This window comes from Trifolium pratense, linkage group LG1 (assembly GCF_020283565.1).
Source record: "Trifolium pratense cultivar HEN17-A07 linkage group LG1, ARS_RC_1.1, whole genome shotgun sequence".
Classification (NCBI taxonomy): Eukaryota; Viridiplantae; Streptophyta; class Magnoliopsida; order Fabales; family Fabaceae; genus Trifolium; species Trifolium pratense.
This window is the reverse complement of record NC_060059.1, coordinates 38,786,182-38,801,169: the sequence shown is the minus strand read 5'-3', so window position 1 is coordinate 38,801,169 and position 14,988 is coordinate 38,786,182. Positions and strand designations below refer to the sequence as shown.

Sequence of the window (14,988 nt, the reverse complement as noted above, 5' to 3'; positions counted from 1 at the left end):
GGTTGTTAATGAACTATTGGCAGAAGAAATTAGACTCAAGTCTCACTCTCTTTCGCATTTGGATAAAGAAATTCCTCCATCTGTCTTTGCTGCTCCTTTTAACAAAGGAAAACCTCAAGGGAGGGTTGGTGTTGGTATTGATGAATGTGCTTTTTGCAAGCAAAAGGGGCATTGGAAATCAAACTGTCCGCAATTGATGAAAGCGGGAAGAAAAAATTTTAAGGCTCCCTCATCTAATGTTGCTGCCGCTACTTCTTCTATTGTTGCTCCTCCGTCCGTTGGTTCTGGTATTGGTCCTGCATATCCATCTGAGACTAATTCACATGTATTTGATCTTGCTGAGCAGTTTCAAAAGTTTCTCGCAACTCAGCCACATGCTATGTCTGCCTCCTCTATTAAAGGTTTGAATCCCTCTAGCTTGTCAGGTATATCTTCTTCCATATGGATTTTTGATTCCGGTGCATCCCATCATATGTCATATGATCATAAGTCATTTGTGTCCTTAAATCCTAAATCATCTATGTCGGTCTTGACTGCTGATGGCACTCCTATGCCACTAGCAGGCATTGGGTCTGTCTCCACAACTAACTTGTCTTTATCTAATGTATATTATATTCCTAACCTCACTTTGAGTCTTGTTTCTGTTAGTCAATTATGTGATTCTGGTTATTCAGTTGTGTTTTCTTCCACTTCTTGTTATGTGCAGGATCAACAATCCGGGAGGAAGATTGGGACAGGCCGTAGACAGGGGGGACTTTATATTTTGGATGAGTTGAGAGTTCCAGATACTGCAGCCTCAATGTCTCCTTCGACTGTTGATTTATCATCTTTTCGTTTAAATTCGTCTTCTAGTAGCTTTTATTTATGGCATTCTCGCCTTGGACATGTTTCTGCCTCTAGATTAAAGTACTTGGCTTCTACCGGAGCTTTAGGAAAGTTGCAAACTAGTGATATTTCTGATTGTTGTGGTTGCAAACTTGCAAAATTTTCTGCTTTGCCCTTTAATAAAAGTACTTCTGTTTCTAATGCACCTTTTGATTTAGTTCATTCTGATGTATGGGGTCCATCATCGGTTCTTACCAAAGGTGGATCTAGATATTATGTCTGTTTTATTGATGATTATAGTCGTTATTGTTGGGTTTATCTTATGAAAAATCGTTCAGAATTTTATGATATTTATCGTATGTTTCGTGCTATGGTTAAAACTCAACATAATGCTGTTATAAAGTGTTTTCGTTGTGACCAAGGTGGAGAGTATACTTCTAATAAATTCTCTGAGTTGCTTGCTTATGATGGTACTATTCACCAGTCTTCATGTACCGATACTCCTCAACAAAATGGCGTTGCCGAAAGAAAGCATCGTCATATTGTTGAAACTGCTCGTTCTCTTTTGTTGTCTGCAACAGTTCCAGGTGAATTTTGGGGTGAAGCTATTCGTACAGCTGTCCATGTCATTAATAAAATTCCATCATCTGTCACTTCAGGTTTGTCTGTGAGGGCAACCTCACCCTTTGAGCTAGCTTTTGGGGATGAGATCCAAACATATTTAACAAGAATAATGTATGAAATTAGGTAAATGCATATATTATGACAATTTGTTTTATTTTACATTGAAATTCGATTATGATACAGAAAAGAAATTGTCAAATGTTCCCAAAGTGAAAAATTGAGTAACCATTATGATGATGATTACTTTATTATATCTTTCCATAATTTGAAAAACCCCCAAAGTAAGTTTATGTTCCTTTTTGTTATGATGTTTAAATTTTAAGACAGAAAATCATAATCAAATTTCACAAAACAGGTATATGTGCCTCATAATGTTAACTAGTATTTTCCTTTGTATTTGTCAATTTGATCACACTTGATGCCTTAACATAAGAAAAATATGTTGAAGCTAAAATTTGATAAACAATCAATCATACAACTAAAACTCGGGACTTAAACGCAGACTGCTGTAAATGAAATCAAACACAAACATCAAATTCATTTACAGCATTCCTGTGTCCTTGAGGTTACCAGATGACGTTATGATTTGGCCTTGTGATAAAAATGGCGTTTACTTGGTCCGATCAGCTTATCACTTTCTTGGTAATGAAAAGTCGTCTCACATTCCGGAAGCATTCTCATTCCCCCCTCTTGGTAATACCTCGAAATTTATTTGGGTTGTCCCGTTGCCCAATAAAATTCGTAACTTATTGTGGAGGTTGGCCCGGAACATGTTACCAACTCGTGGATCCAGTGTGCCCTCTTTGTTACCAAGCTGAAGCAAAAACCGAGCATCTCTTCATGGCATGTCCGTTCGTGCTTTAGGTGTGGTTTGCTTATCCTCTGGGTGTTTGTCATCCTCCCCATTTTGATCTTAACCTCTGGTTGGTGCATTGGCTACAATGTAAAGAACCGTTTGTGTCACAACTGTTTTGTATAACTATGTATGTGGAAATTTTGGTTTTTTAGAAATCAATTAACCTTTAAAAACTCAGTTAGTTTTTGATCCGATGAGTGTGGCTCTAGCTGCTCAAAGTGTTTGTGGGGCAAGGGTTTAATATTTGCTAATCTAGTGCGGGAGGTTCAGACCTGTAGAAATTTTAAGCCGATTTGGGTGCCTACCAACTGGTTTTTGCAAAATGAATGTTGATGTTGGATGCTGTTAGGATGGATAGTAAGCTGGGGCCTTGTGATCAGAAATCATAGAGGTGAAGTGATGTTTGCGGCTTGCAAAAAGTCAGACATGGTTGCACTTCCAGTGGTTGCTGAAGCTTTAGGCCTGAGACGGGGACTCCAAACAATTATGGATCTTAATTTGAGCCATGTTTTGGTTGAATTGGATGCATCACAGGTTGTTAAATTTTTTCAAAGGAGAATTGTCTCTTGCTAGTATTGATCCTTTTATCTTAGATTGTAAGGAATTACTTATTAATTTGATGTTTCTGTTAGTATAATTAAACTGTCGGTTCCTGTACCTGGGTGGGGATGGGGAATGCCCCAAACCTGCAGGTCTGGTCCCTTTGCTGTAATCTTCTCTTAATACAAGCAAGTTGATTTTCAAAAATTCATCATCTAACATTGAATCTATCCATACATATATACACAGTTAAAAGCACAATTGTAACATTAAGACGCAACTTAAAAAGCATAGTTAACCCCACTCTCATAAGCCATGAATATTCATCTCTTACAAACAGCAATTTAGCTTGATAACTGTTGCACATTAACTGAGACGAGGATGTTAGCGTGCAATCCACTTGCCATTTGAATTAGGAGAGCATTTTTGTTGGGCAGTATGCATCACCAAAATTTGGCGAGTCGTCCAAAAACATGGAAAAGCAAGACGATGCTGAACAAATCAAAATGATTCCCTCCCATGAATACAGCTCCATGTTGTTCACATATACTGCAAAAATATCACTTAAGTAAACATCCGTGGCACAACAATAAGACCTAAATATTATAGAATTCTGCAAAGTTTGGTCAACAAAGCATTTCTATATGGTATAAAATAAGTAATGGCGAGACAAGTTCTGTTGCAGGATAGAGCAGTAATATAGAGCAGTAATCTCAGACCCCAAATTTGACTGTTCAAGCTAAGGTTCATAATTAAATGTAGTAAGGTCTACTGTTTAAGTTCTGTTGCATGTTCTCCGTTGTCTTTTAAAGCAAAAGCCTTCAGGGTCACTCTAAGGTTTTCCCCTTACCCGTCCTAGTGTTTTGGGCCCATCGTTTGCGATTAGCAGATATTCTTCCATCCCATGATTAGCCAGAGCATGGGATAAGACGTGCCATTCTCACGACGTAGTCTGCACAGGGCGTCCGCCAGAACATTTAGAGTAGTTAACCGTCTTGAACCTACAACGGTACAGCCTCTACCCAAACTCCTATTTACCTTAGTCGCTTGAGCCAATTCAGTTTATTAGTACTGTGGTGATAGTATTAGTGTCATACTGTACAGGCTACTTCACCGTTTTCCAAGTACCCGTGCTTAAGAGGTAATTCTAAACTCATAGGTCGGTTGCCTTGTTCCATGCATCTTTTTTTCTACCTTCACAATTGAATGTTATTAGCACACACCCAGCTATTCAAGCTAAAGGCCCATCTACTTTAGGTGTGCACACAATTACAATGAAAATTTATTAAGATTCTCACACTATCAGGGTGCAGCATTTAGGAAATATATGACTAAGTAGAATGCCAATAACTCAAGTTTTAACATTTCCCCTGAATAATTGCAACTGACAATTCATGAAAGAGGTTCGGTTAGGTAAACTCCTAAAGAAATAAGTAGAGAATCTAAACCTGGTAAAAGGATGGGGGCTCTTCACATAAAATGCTAGGAATCATATTCCCTTCAGTCACATTATCTATACTAAATTACAACCTCAATCATATGGAATCATCAAATAAGAGGAAAGGCGTTCTAGTTGCAAGCACAATGGAAAATATCTTCCAAAATTTTGTGAGAATTTGATGAAAGGTTGTAAACAAATATATTTCAAAGATGGAACATTTTTTACCTCTAGGTTCAAATCTCACGTAACTTGTGGTTTTTACTCCATTTATGAAAGATTTTATTCTCACAAAACCCTCAGACTCACATATCAGAAGTCATAATTCTACTGAAAGAGCATAAGTTCTTACTACCCTAAATTATAGGTCATAATGCAGCTATTCTACCAAACTACGTAAAATTTGGGGGGCATCAAGTTCATAAAATAAATGAGAACAATCACAGAAAACACTAACAGCATTGGGGTAAATTAGGGTGTAATAACCTCATCGTCGTCGTCGTCATCGTCTAATAGGTCAATTATTATTGGTTCCTTGATACTACTTCCACTACTACCATCACCACCAAGAAACTCCCCTGGTAATTTCTCCACAAACTCCTTGGAATCATATTCTTCAAATTGTTCTTCAGAAGATGGATACTTCCTCTTTTGACCAGTCTGCTCCTGATACATCTTTTTCTCCATCATATCTTGCCACTGTTCTGCTTGAAGTAACCAGTTTTTTATTATACAAATGAGGTTCAAAATGAAAGACACGCATAGGGCAAGCTTACAGAGTGTTCAACAGAGAGAGAAATCCAAATCATCCAATCAAATTCTTAACATTAGACAACCAAAACAAAGAAAATAACCTTGCCAATGTAAACTGAAACTCTTAAAAAGTAAAACACACACACAAGTAAGAAATAACTTAGTGTTGAGAGTCTACCGGATCTAAGATAGGAATTGGGGCCCGTTTGGATTGACTAATTTTTTAGCTTATGCAAAATAAATAAACTTTTATGTATTATTACAAGGTTTTCAAGCTAGTTAATGTAAAAACAGCTCATAAAAATACAATTTTTGTTAGTGAAAACTTATGAATTAACATAAAAGTTTATTTATTTGCATAAGCTATTTCCATAAGCTCAAAAGTAAGCCAAATCCAAATGGGCCCTTGATACCATCAATATTTAAGAGTTAACTCAACCCCACAAAACCAAATTGTAAGATGAGGAATCTCCACCACTATTTAGGCCATATCACTGTCCAACATTTATGCTACAGTCCCAAAATCAATTCTGCCTAAAAGCTAACATTTCGAGCTTCTATGGTAATATAGAATCAATTCTCAAATTTGGAACATTCAGATTGAGACATCATGGTTGAGAAAGAATAAGAAACATAAAACATGTAAGTACCTTCACTCAAATTTGGAAGACGTTCCAATTTCCTTTGGCACAAACTTAACCTATCCTGATGAAAACAAAATCAATAATTTTCATCAACACACAAAGCATAACCAAAGATTAAAACTTTAACAATAAATAATCCATAAAACATAATTCAAAACATGCCGAAAATAACCCTTTAACTTACAAGCTCAGATTTGAAAGGATGATCATTTGGGTTAATCCCTCTACACTTCAACTTCACTGTAAACACAACAAACAAAAAAATGAAAAATTTAAGATCAAAATTGAAATGACCCAACAACAAATAAATGATATAATGACAATAAAGTTACAATTTTTGAAGGAAAATATTGATGGGGTTGATATGAAATACGAACATGAAAAAAGGGTTGAAGTGAGTTTAGCGAGAGTGAAGAGAGATTGAGCACGTTGAAGGAGTGGTAATTGAGAGAGAAGATCAGGGTCTGAATTGGAAAGGAATTCAGGTAATTCTGATTGAAGTTGTTCAACATTGTACAAAGTACGATTCAGTGTTTCTAGTGTTGTTGATTCTGTCACATTTTCTAATTCCTTTGATTTCACCATTTTCTCTGTCTTCTTTTTCTCTCTCTCTCTCTACGGTCACTGCAATACGTGTGATCTGAGAGAGGGTTAGAAGAGATGGAATATGGATTTGGATTCTCTCCTGCAACCTACCTTTCTACTTTCCATTTTTAGTACTAATTAACCCTTTAATTTTTAGGGAAATAATCTTTTTAGTAATAAATAAAGTCTGAGTAAGAATTTTTCCAATCAGAAATCAAATTTAAATTTTATCAAACAATTCGACTTAAGTTTATTAATTACTTAATTTCAATGTTAATGTAAAGTTCACCTTCTACTTTCTAGAGCTTATAAAAAAAAAATTGGTTACAAAAAAAAAAACCTTCTACTTTCTAGACTAATCTTATAAAAAATTTCTTCGAATTTTAGCCCTCTAAATTTTTGGTTTTTAATTATCGTTCCTATTTTTTTTAAAAGTTCACGTATCACATTCTAATTTCTAAATGAATTTTTTAAAAAACATATCTTTATTAAGATCTTAAAATACAATTAGTTTAATAATTTAACCATTTAGTCTTTAATTTTTGTTAATTTATCTATAATTTTAAATATTAAATGATTAAAATAAATATTAAATGGTTAAATAATCAAACTAATGATATTTTAATGGAATAATTTAAAAAAAATCATTTAGAACATTATACATGAATTTTTTTAAAAAAAGCAATGACAAAAATTGAAAATCTGGAGACCAAAATTGTAGATACATATAGATACCTTTTTATTTTTACCATAGATACATATAGATACCAATGAATGACATATGACATGTGTATTGGAAGAATATAAGTTTTACCTATGACATATAGATACATCCTTTTGATTAAAATTGTAGATCAAGCTATTCTGATTGTCGCAAAAAATAAAAATAAAAAATTATTCCGACTTATTGTATGAGTATGTATCTTATTTTTCCATCTTTAGGTGATGAGATTGAAAAAATGTTTTATAGTGGGGCACAAAGAGAAACAATCTAAAGGTATGAGATAGAAAATAAGCAAGATTGATAAATTGTGATCACTTGAAGGTAGAAGAAGATAATTGGATGTAGAGTTAAAGAGTGAGTTGCACCGTAAAAGAGTGAGTTTGTTCTTTGAGCTGCGTTTTTTGTCAGGGGCTGGGAAATATTATGCATGTTCTTGTTCTTTGTCCTTTTAGTAAGAGTGTTGAAGAGCAACATGTTTGTGTGAAACTTTTCATGCTCAAGTGGAAAGTGGTATGATATGCCTTAATATTCATATTATTCCTCAGTAAGATGAGAACAAGTGTTGAAATGCAAACTTTTGGGAGAATGCTGCTCCAACCACACAAACTTTAACCATCAACAATTTTTTTGGTTCTAAAGGAGATAATGACTTTTCCATCATCTTAGCATTTAACCTCCATATATTTATCCCGAAGATTGTGACTTAGACCATACTAATTTATTTATTTTTTTTACGGAGACTTAGACCATACTCATAAATGTGCAATTTTAAGAGTTGAAATTATTGTCTATAATATTTAAAATAAAATATAAACTTATTCAAAACTGTTTAACATAGATTGTACTGGTTGAGTGACTGTTTAGAACACAAACCATATAAGTGGGAGTGTCATTGGCGCGGAAATGTGTTAGGAACTAGAAAGTTTTCAAATAAATCAAACAACCTTAGAAACTAGAAAGTATTCATACAAAAGTTCACTAAGATGTCATTCTAGTTCTAGTTTATAGAAAGGGATCAAACTTATCACTGAATCACATGGATAATGATTAGCCAAAAAAAGGACCTTTTGAAAGTTGGTGGGGTAAACAAAAGAGTGCATGCAGTACAATATGCAATGTCAATTACATCAAGTCAAACAACATAAAGTGCTTAATATCAGCTCCAAGTTTTGATAGTGTTTGGAAACAGTATTTTCCCTGAATTATTGGCGTGAAGCTACGCCTTCAAGATTCAGCCGAATGCGAGGTCACAGAATTTTTAACATTCCAAACAAAATACTAAAACATCATCATGGTGCTATCCTGAGTGGGTCACGTGGATAAAGCGATGTTTTACGAATGTTATTCAGACCACAGAAGAGCATCACAACACGCTCCAAGCCTACTCCAAAGCCACCATGTGGTGGTACACCATATCTGCAAATGATCAATCATTTAGTTCTGGTAACCAAACTTTTACCGCAAAAAAGCATCATAACCAGAGCTCAGTAAAGGGGGCAGCCTGAACACGGGAGGAAGAGATGAATATAATACCTGAAAGAATCAATGTAAGTAGAGATTGTCTTGACTTCAATGCCGCAGGCCTGAGCACGTTCTTCCAAAAATTCAGGCACATGGATACGCTGAGCTCCTGAAATTATCTCCTCACCTACAAAACAATGATTACATAGAAGTTAAAATCAAACAACCACCTCCGAAAGCTTAAACCAAAGTATTGCATGAGCAAGTATCTTAATTTTTCTGCTTACCACGAATGAAGACATCAAAAGAGTTAGAGTATGCAGGATTGTCATAGCAAGGCATGGTATAAAATGGCCTTACAGCCAAAGGGTACCGGTGAAGAATGTAGAACTCCGTGCCATATCTATAAATAGAATTACAATGCAAAAAAAATTTAAATAAAGGCATAACAATTTAAAAGGCATTTTGTCAAAAAAATAAAAAAATAAAAAAATAAAATACAATATCTTATAAAAGGTTTAAGAAAGAGAATTACTTTTCTAAAACTAGTTGGCCTAATTTCCTTTCAGCTTCAGTATTCAAGTCGCCAAAAGGTTCAATCTCTACTCCAACTTCCTGCAAAGCAAAACCATTACTAGCTGCATGACAAAATAACAATAAATTCTACCATCCTATCGATCAAAAACTGAGTAGGTTTAGCATTTTCTGAGTCTTGAGGTAAATGTCTCAGCAGTGCTATGAAATCCCAGAACTAACCATATTACTGTCCAACTTCATGTACCAAGATTCAGGCTACCAATCTATTGACACACACATGAATGTAAGGACTGATTACAGGGTGTCTTTTGGAATTAAGTTCATATTCACTCAGATATCCTTGCTCATAACAAATCCGCCATTTATTGTTCGTCATACTTTTGAGTTGGCATGATGTGTGTTTATTTCAGTGATTTTCCCAGTTAATGACCCACTGGTGCATTCTAACACCAGCTATCCTTAAGAGATTCTTTTATTAAATATTTATACATAGCTTGAATTAAGATGAAAAAGCTCCTCACAGTTCGAATCATTTAATTGATTTTTATTTTTTTTTTGAAAAATGGACGGTCAAGCTTTCCTGTGTTACCCAAACTGCCATCATCAATGAAATGATTCAATGAGATGTCATTTGTCGCCAATCTGTAGCTGACTTTAGTTCTAGTACCCTATCTATCTATCCATCTATCTTAATTTCATTTTCATCAATTCACATTACATCTTACCTTTCAATTATATTTATAATATAGTTACAATAATTTGACTAGTACATAATTTTAAAACTGACTGCATGTTTGAGAGTTGATATTTAGTATGATAATCTATAAGATAAAAATGTGCACATGCTACTCCCTATCAATGCTTAAACATCCATCCCTCTGTATCTCATTACACATAGTATTTAGTATGATAATCTATAAGATATTTAGTATGCTTATAATACACACACACACAAAGAATAAAAGACGCAAAGATTCAAGTACCACCATCCTATCACATTTGTTTGTTTATCTACAGCTTGCAAATTAATTAGTTAAGAAATATATTTAAGCTTACCTTGAGCATCTGAATACCTTCTTCATACGTAAGCCGTAGAGTATTTCGCAGATACTGCACATTTAGAGGACTATAATCAGATCACAAAATGTAAAATACATTCATTTGAATATAGTATTAGTATATTACACTTACACAACGAAAGCATCATCTACTCGCTACATAACATATCCATTGAACAATTTAAAAATGATAGTGAAATAAATAAGAAATCCTACTGCATACGACAACCAAGATGAAATAAACACCTTTAAAGGTTCAAACGGATACTGATTTGCCACAGCTTCAAGATCTTTCTTACAATTTGTGTTCAAACTGTCAAACATAGCGACAAACAATTTGTCAACTTCATCCATAACCTGCAAAAACATTCGAATCATTAGTATATCAGATCTTGTCCCTCAGCAATTTCAAATGCAGAAACCCAAAATTTCCACTCAAATCATTAGTATATCAGATCTTGTCCCTCAGCAATTTCAAAAGCAAAAACCCAAAATTTTCAATAGGCCAAATGTACCTCAAAATAATGCTTCTTAATCTCCATTTCAACATCAAGACCTGTAAACTCACATAAATGTCTGTGAGTAAAGGAATCTTCTGCTCTGAACACAGGACCAATTTCAAAAACACGGCCAAAGTCACCGCATATTGACATTTGCTTGTGAAGCTGAGGTGACTGAGCCAGGCATGCAGGTTGTCCTTTATAGTCTAGTCTAAAGACAGCAGCTCCACCTTCACTAGATCCAGCAATCAACTTTGGAGTGTGGATTTCAACAAAGCTTTTTCCTAATAAAAATTGTCTGAATGCCTGTCCAACACCGCAAAATACATTCCTTAAGTTAGTTTCTCGATAGACATTAATTCTAACAAATCTCCAGTAACAACTATGATTCCAAAAAAAAAATAAAAAAATTAAAAAGAAAAGAAAAACTTGTCAGAATAACAATAGAGATAATAGACTTTACATTTCCAACTTGAGACTGAATGCGGAAAATGCCTTGATTAGCTGGTGTTCGCAAGTCAAGCACTCTAAAGTTCAACCGCGTATCCTGATTCACGCGAACAAGTTGTTCCCCAGCCTGCGCCAATTAAAAATCCCCATTAACATTCATATAATGTATAAAGGGGACAAGTTTCACAATATTAAACAAACAGTAACAAACACAAATAGTTAATCAGTAAGATTTCAAATTGTGATACACTATTTACCGGACATTCAATAACATTGCTAATCAGTAATGAATGTATATACCTGAATGGCCTTCTCAATTTCAACTTCACTTCGAGCAGCATCCTCGATGTTAATTGGCAGAGTAGGAACAGCCTTACTCACACAATACAATTTCCTCACTTGAATTTCAACCTACAGAGAGAGAGAGCAAAACCACAGCATGACACCATCATAATCACAGCCAAAATCCTAAACAATCATAATTCACAAACTCTAAATTCAAAGCCTTGAAAAATCACATGACATGAGCAATAAGAGAACAAAACCAACCTGTTGCGTGGCACCTTTAATAGGAGCGGCCGGAACGGAAACCTTACCTTCAACATCGACAATAGACTCACGGCTGAGCGCAGCGGCAAATTTCACCATTTGTGGACTCACTAAATCAGTCTTTGCCTGAACTAAACACTGTACGGTGAAACCATTTTCACGGATGACTAAGAATGCCATCTTCTTCCCGACTGGTCTAATAGCTTGCGCTCTTCCACGGATTAGTACCTTCTCCAGTGAATCATTGAGAGCCTCGACTCGGGTCCAGTCATTGACATTGACAGGGGTCTTCGATTGGAGTTCATTGAGCGGGATATGACCGTAATTGGCAGCAAGGGGATCATCTTCGACGGAGAGATTTGATGCTGCAGTAGCAGCAGCAGCAACTTCTTGTTTGCGGCGGAGCTTCTCCAGCTTTGCAGCTTCCTTCTTGGCGGCCTTTTTGCTCTGGGCTTCCGTTGAAAGTGCCGGCTCTTGAGACTCTGAAGACGACATCGTTTTGCCTGAAATAGACAATATTAATTAAAAACTAACAGTATGCCTAAAATACGTTTAATTTTTTATATATCGTCACAGGTACAAAACAGAGTAGAAATATCTGTTTCACAAGCGATGGTTAAAAACAATCTTTCCACCAAATTACTTTGGAACCAAAAATTGATCTCAAGTTAATTGCACCAAGTAAATTTTCAAGTAGTTAGATTAAACATCATTCAAACACCATTGCAATTTTTTTCCTTCAAATCCACAAAACACTATCATAAAATTTCCAATCAATTACGATAACCAAAATTCAAATAACACCACTTAGGACATTCAACAAACACCTTGAAGGCAACACATTAAGTGCAACAAATAAGTCAAATAACATCACAAAGAGACATTACACCAACATCAAATGCATTTAACAAACAAGATTCATCAACAAAAACATCATCTGAGCAAAAATCCTTAAAAATAAAAATTCTTAAAGAACCTAAAAATGAGGATTCAACTATTGAAGAAACTTCAAGCTTAAAACTCTGAAAACATGAAATTGAAAACACTGAAAATGATAACTCTATGGAATAAAATATTTGAAGAATGAGAAATGAAAGATTGATAAATATACTTGCTTTGATGATGATGCTGTGATGCGTTGAGGTAGACGAAGGTTTGAGAGAGAGAGAGAGAGAGAGACGAGAGGGTTTTTCTTTTTAATTTTATTTTATTATTAGTAAAATTAAAATAAAATTGGTCGGGCCCATCGAGATGGGCTGTTTAGCCCATCGGATTTTAGTATGAAGATTGATATTTTCTCTCCCCACCCCCCATGAATCTTTTATCCCCCTGAATTTCCAATTTTGCCCTTGAAAAAACTTCGGTTCGTAGAAATCGAAATTTTTTTTTGCCTTGAAAACAAATTTCGGTTTCTAAAAATCGAAATTTACTCTGAATTTGCACTAGAAAAAATTCGGTTTCTGCGAACCAAATTTTTCTGCAAGGGCAAAATTGGAATATTGGGGGTATAAAAGATTCATGGGAGGGGGGAAGAGAAAACATCATGAAGATTGCTTTTTTGGCCCCTATAGTTTCCTCTAAGGCCCCCAATGTGACCATTTGGGCCCTTTAAATGCGTTTGGATTCTAGAATCCGAAACTTGTTTGTTATGGACCATACAATACGAAACCAGTTTAAACAAGCAATTGAATGACTATGGCTGGCTTGTACGTGATGTTTTTGCCCAGGAAAACATGGATTTGGACTGTACAATCCGAAATTCCTTGTTTTTAATGTGTTTGGATTCTAGAATCTGAAACCAGTTTAAACAAGAAATTGGCCGGCTATGGCTGGCTTGTATGTGATGTTTTGCCCAGGAAAACATCGGTTTGGATTGTACAATCCGAAATGCCTTGCTTTTTTAATTTTTGCATTGTTTCGGATTGTACCGACCGGAAACGCTGACATTCGGTTTGTAGGATCCGAATACAGTCTATATAGCCTATGTGACAGAAGTTGTACTTTCATAACCACTTGGACACTAGGGCGATTTTTTGGCGTATCAGGGGCTTGAAAACAACGTTTATTCACTCAAAGAGGGTCGCAATGCTCAATCGGAGTCATACAAGAGGTAATATGCCCTTTAAATCGTTAATTTTTTCAATTTTCATGGTTTTTGGGGGGTTTAAGAGGAACACAGGGGGCGAAAAAAGCAATCTTCTTTTAGTATAGTTGCGCAATTTTGATCTTGTGTCGGTACTCTTTCTTTACATCCTCTAATTTGCGATTTTTTTTAGTAGATTATATTTGTGTACGAGATTTCCACCGTCGTAAGCTAGGAAGTACCGACACTCCTTAGATTAGGCGTGTCCGTGTCGGACACTTGTCGGTGTCCGACACCGACACTTACGATTACACTAAATTATGTCATTTTTCCAAATTTTTATCGGTGTCGGCGTGTCAATGTCCGTGTCGTGTCTGTGTCTGTGCTTCATAGGTCGTAAGTGATGACATATGGTTAGCAGTAACGTACTCATATCGTTCAATTTTACATATAATTATTTATGAGAAAAAAGAATATGCAATAAGTTTATACTGTCAATATCAATCACGTTTTTCGCTACATCACTCCATTTCACTTCACTTTCTTGACATGACAAAATAATAGTTATTTATGGACGATGGTGTAAAACTATTTTACATCATCGTTGCATATCCAACTAAACTCATTACTTATAAGTGTGCCCATATTTATAATATGTGTGCTACCATGACCCATTAGTTTTGGTAGGCACCTGACCTGATGAGCATGAATTGAATTGTCCTCTCCTCCTTACATATAACTCATTCCGGAGAAGGTATATAAGTTCAACATTCTCCATGACTAGGTTTAGGTGTTCAAATTTTATAATAATTTTGATTTTGATTTGATTTTGATGGGATGGAATTGGACGACTTTGTAGAGGAAAAGTCACTGTAACTTTCTCTAAAGGACTTGTACAAAGTTGACTTATTTGTCGTATTTACTAAACTACTAAAGAACTTGACAAGTACTACTTGACAAATTCCTCATTTTTTTTCCTAGGTTGTACAAAGGTGTTCGTCGTATTTACTAAACTACTAAAATACTTAACAAGTATTACTTGACAAATTCCTCATTTTTCTTCATAGATTCTACAAAGTTGATATGATCTCGTTTCCTATAAACTCACGGCTTAATTAGTCTATTGGTCCCTTAACGATATTTTAGGTTACACAATGGTCCCTTAAAGACAAAAAGGTCCGGATTGGTCCCTTAAAGAAAAAAAGACCCGGATTGGTCCCTTAAAGACATATATTTTTGTCATATTGGTCCTTTTCGTTAAATTTTAACTCCAAATATAACAAAAAATTCCAATGATTAAAATTTTAAAAATTAATAAGGTTTTTGATGGACCACTTACATTTAATGACATCCACAATTCA

General features: G+C 35.1%; 2 protein-coding genes across 4 annotated transcripts; both read right to left on the bottom strand.

Moving 5' to 3' along the window:
• Positions 1-3,022: 3,022 nt before the first annotated feature.
• On the bottom strand, positions 3,023-6,353 carry LOC123915871. The gene is made up of 5 exons (XM_045967145.1): positions 6,058-6,353; positions 5,865-5,920; positions 5,687-5,741; positions 4,770-4,987; positions 3,023-3,394 (listed from the first exon to the last, which is right to left on the bottom strand). Exons 1-5 carry the CDS (start codon positions 6,263-6,265, stop codon positions 3,386-3,388), a joined length of 546 nt encoding a protein of 181 aa, XP_045823101.1. The 5' UTR covers positions 6,266-6,353; the 3' UTR covers positions 3,023-3,385.
• A 1,683-nt stretch (positions 6,354-8,036) lies between these two features.
• On the bottom strand, positions 8,037-12,748 carry LOC123915849 (aspartate--tRNA ligase 2, cytoplasmic-like). 3 transcript variants are annotated; one of them, XM_045967117.1, is made up of 11 exons: positions 12,656-12,748; positions 11,545-12,047; positions 11,296-11,406; positions 11,009-11,122; positions 10,561-10,851; positions 10,292-10,402; positions 10,044-10,097; positions 8,986-9,065; positions 8,738-8,853; positions 8,523-8,637; positions 8,037-8,405 (listed from the first exon to the last, which is right to left on the bottom strand). In XM_045967117.1, exons 2-11 carry the CDS (start codon positions 12,037-12,039, stop codon positions 8,279-8,281), a joined length of 1,614 nt encoding a protein of 537 aa, XP_045823073.1. In that variant the 5' UTR covers positions 12,040-12,047; positions 12,656-12,748; the 3' UTR covers positions 8,037-8,278. The 3 variants fall into 3 exon arrangements, with proteins under 3 accessions (XP_045823073.1, XP_045823082.1, XP_045823089.1); XM_045967126.1 differs by having other exon boundaries at positions 12,660-12,736; XM_045967133.1 differs by having other exon boundaries at positions 12,521-12,709.
• Between the last annotated feature and the right edge of the window lie 2,240 nt (positions 12,749-14,988).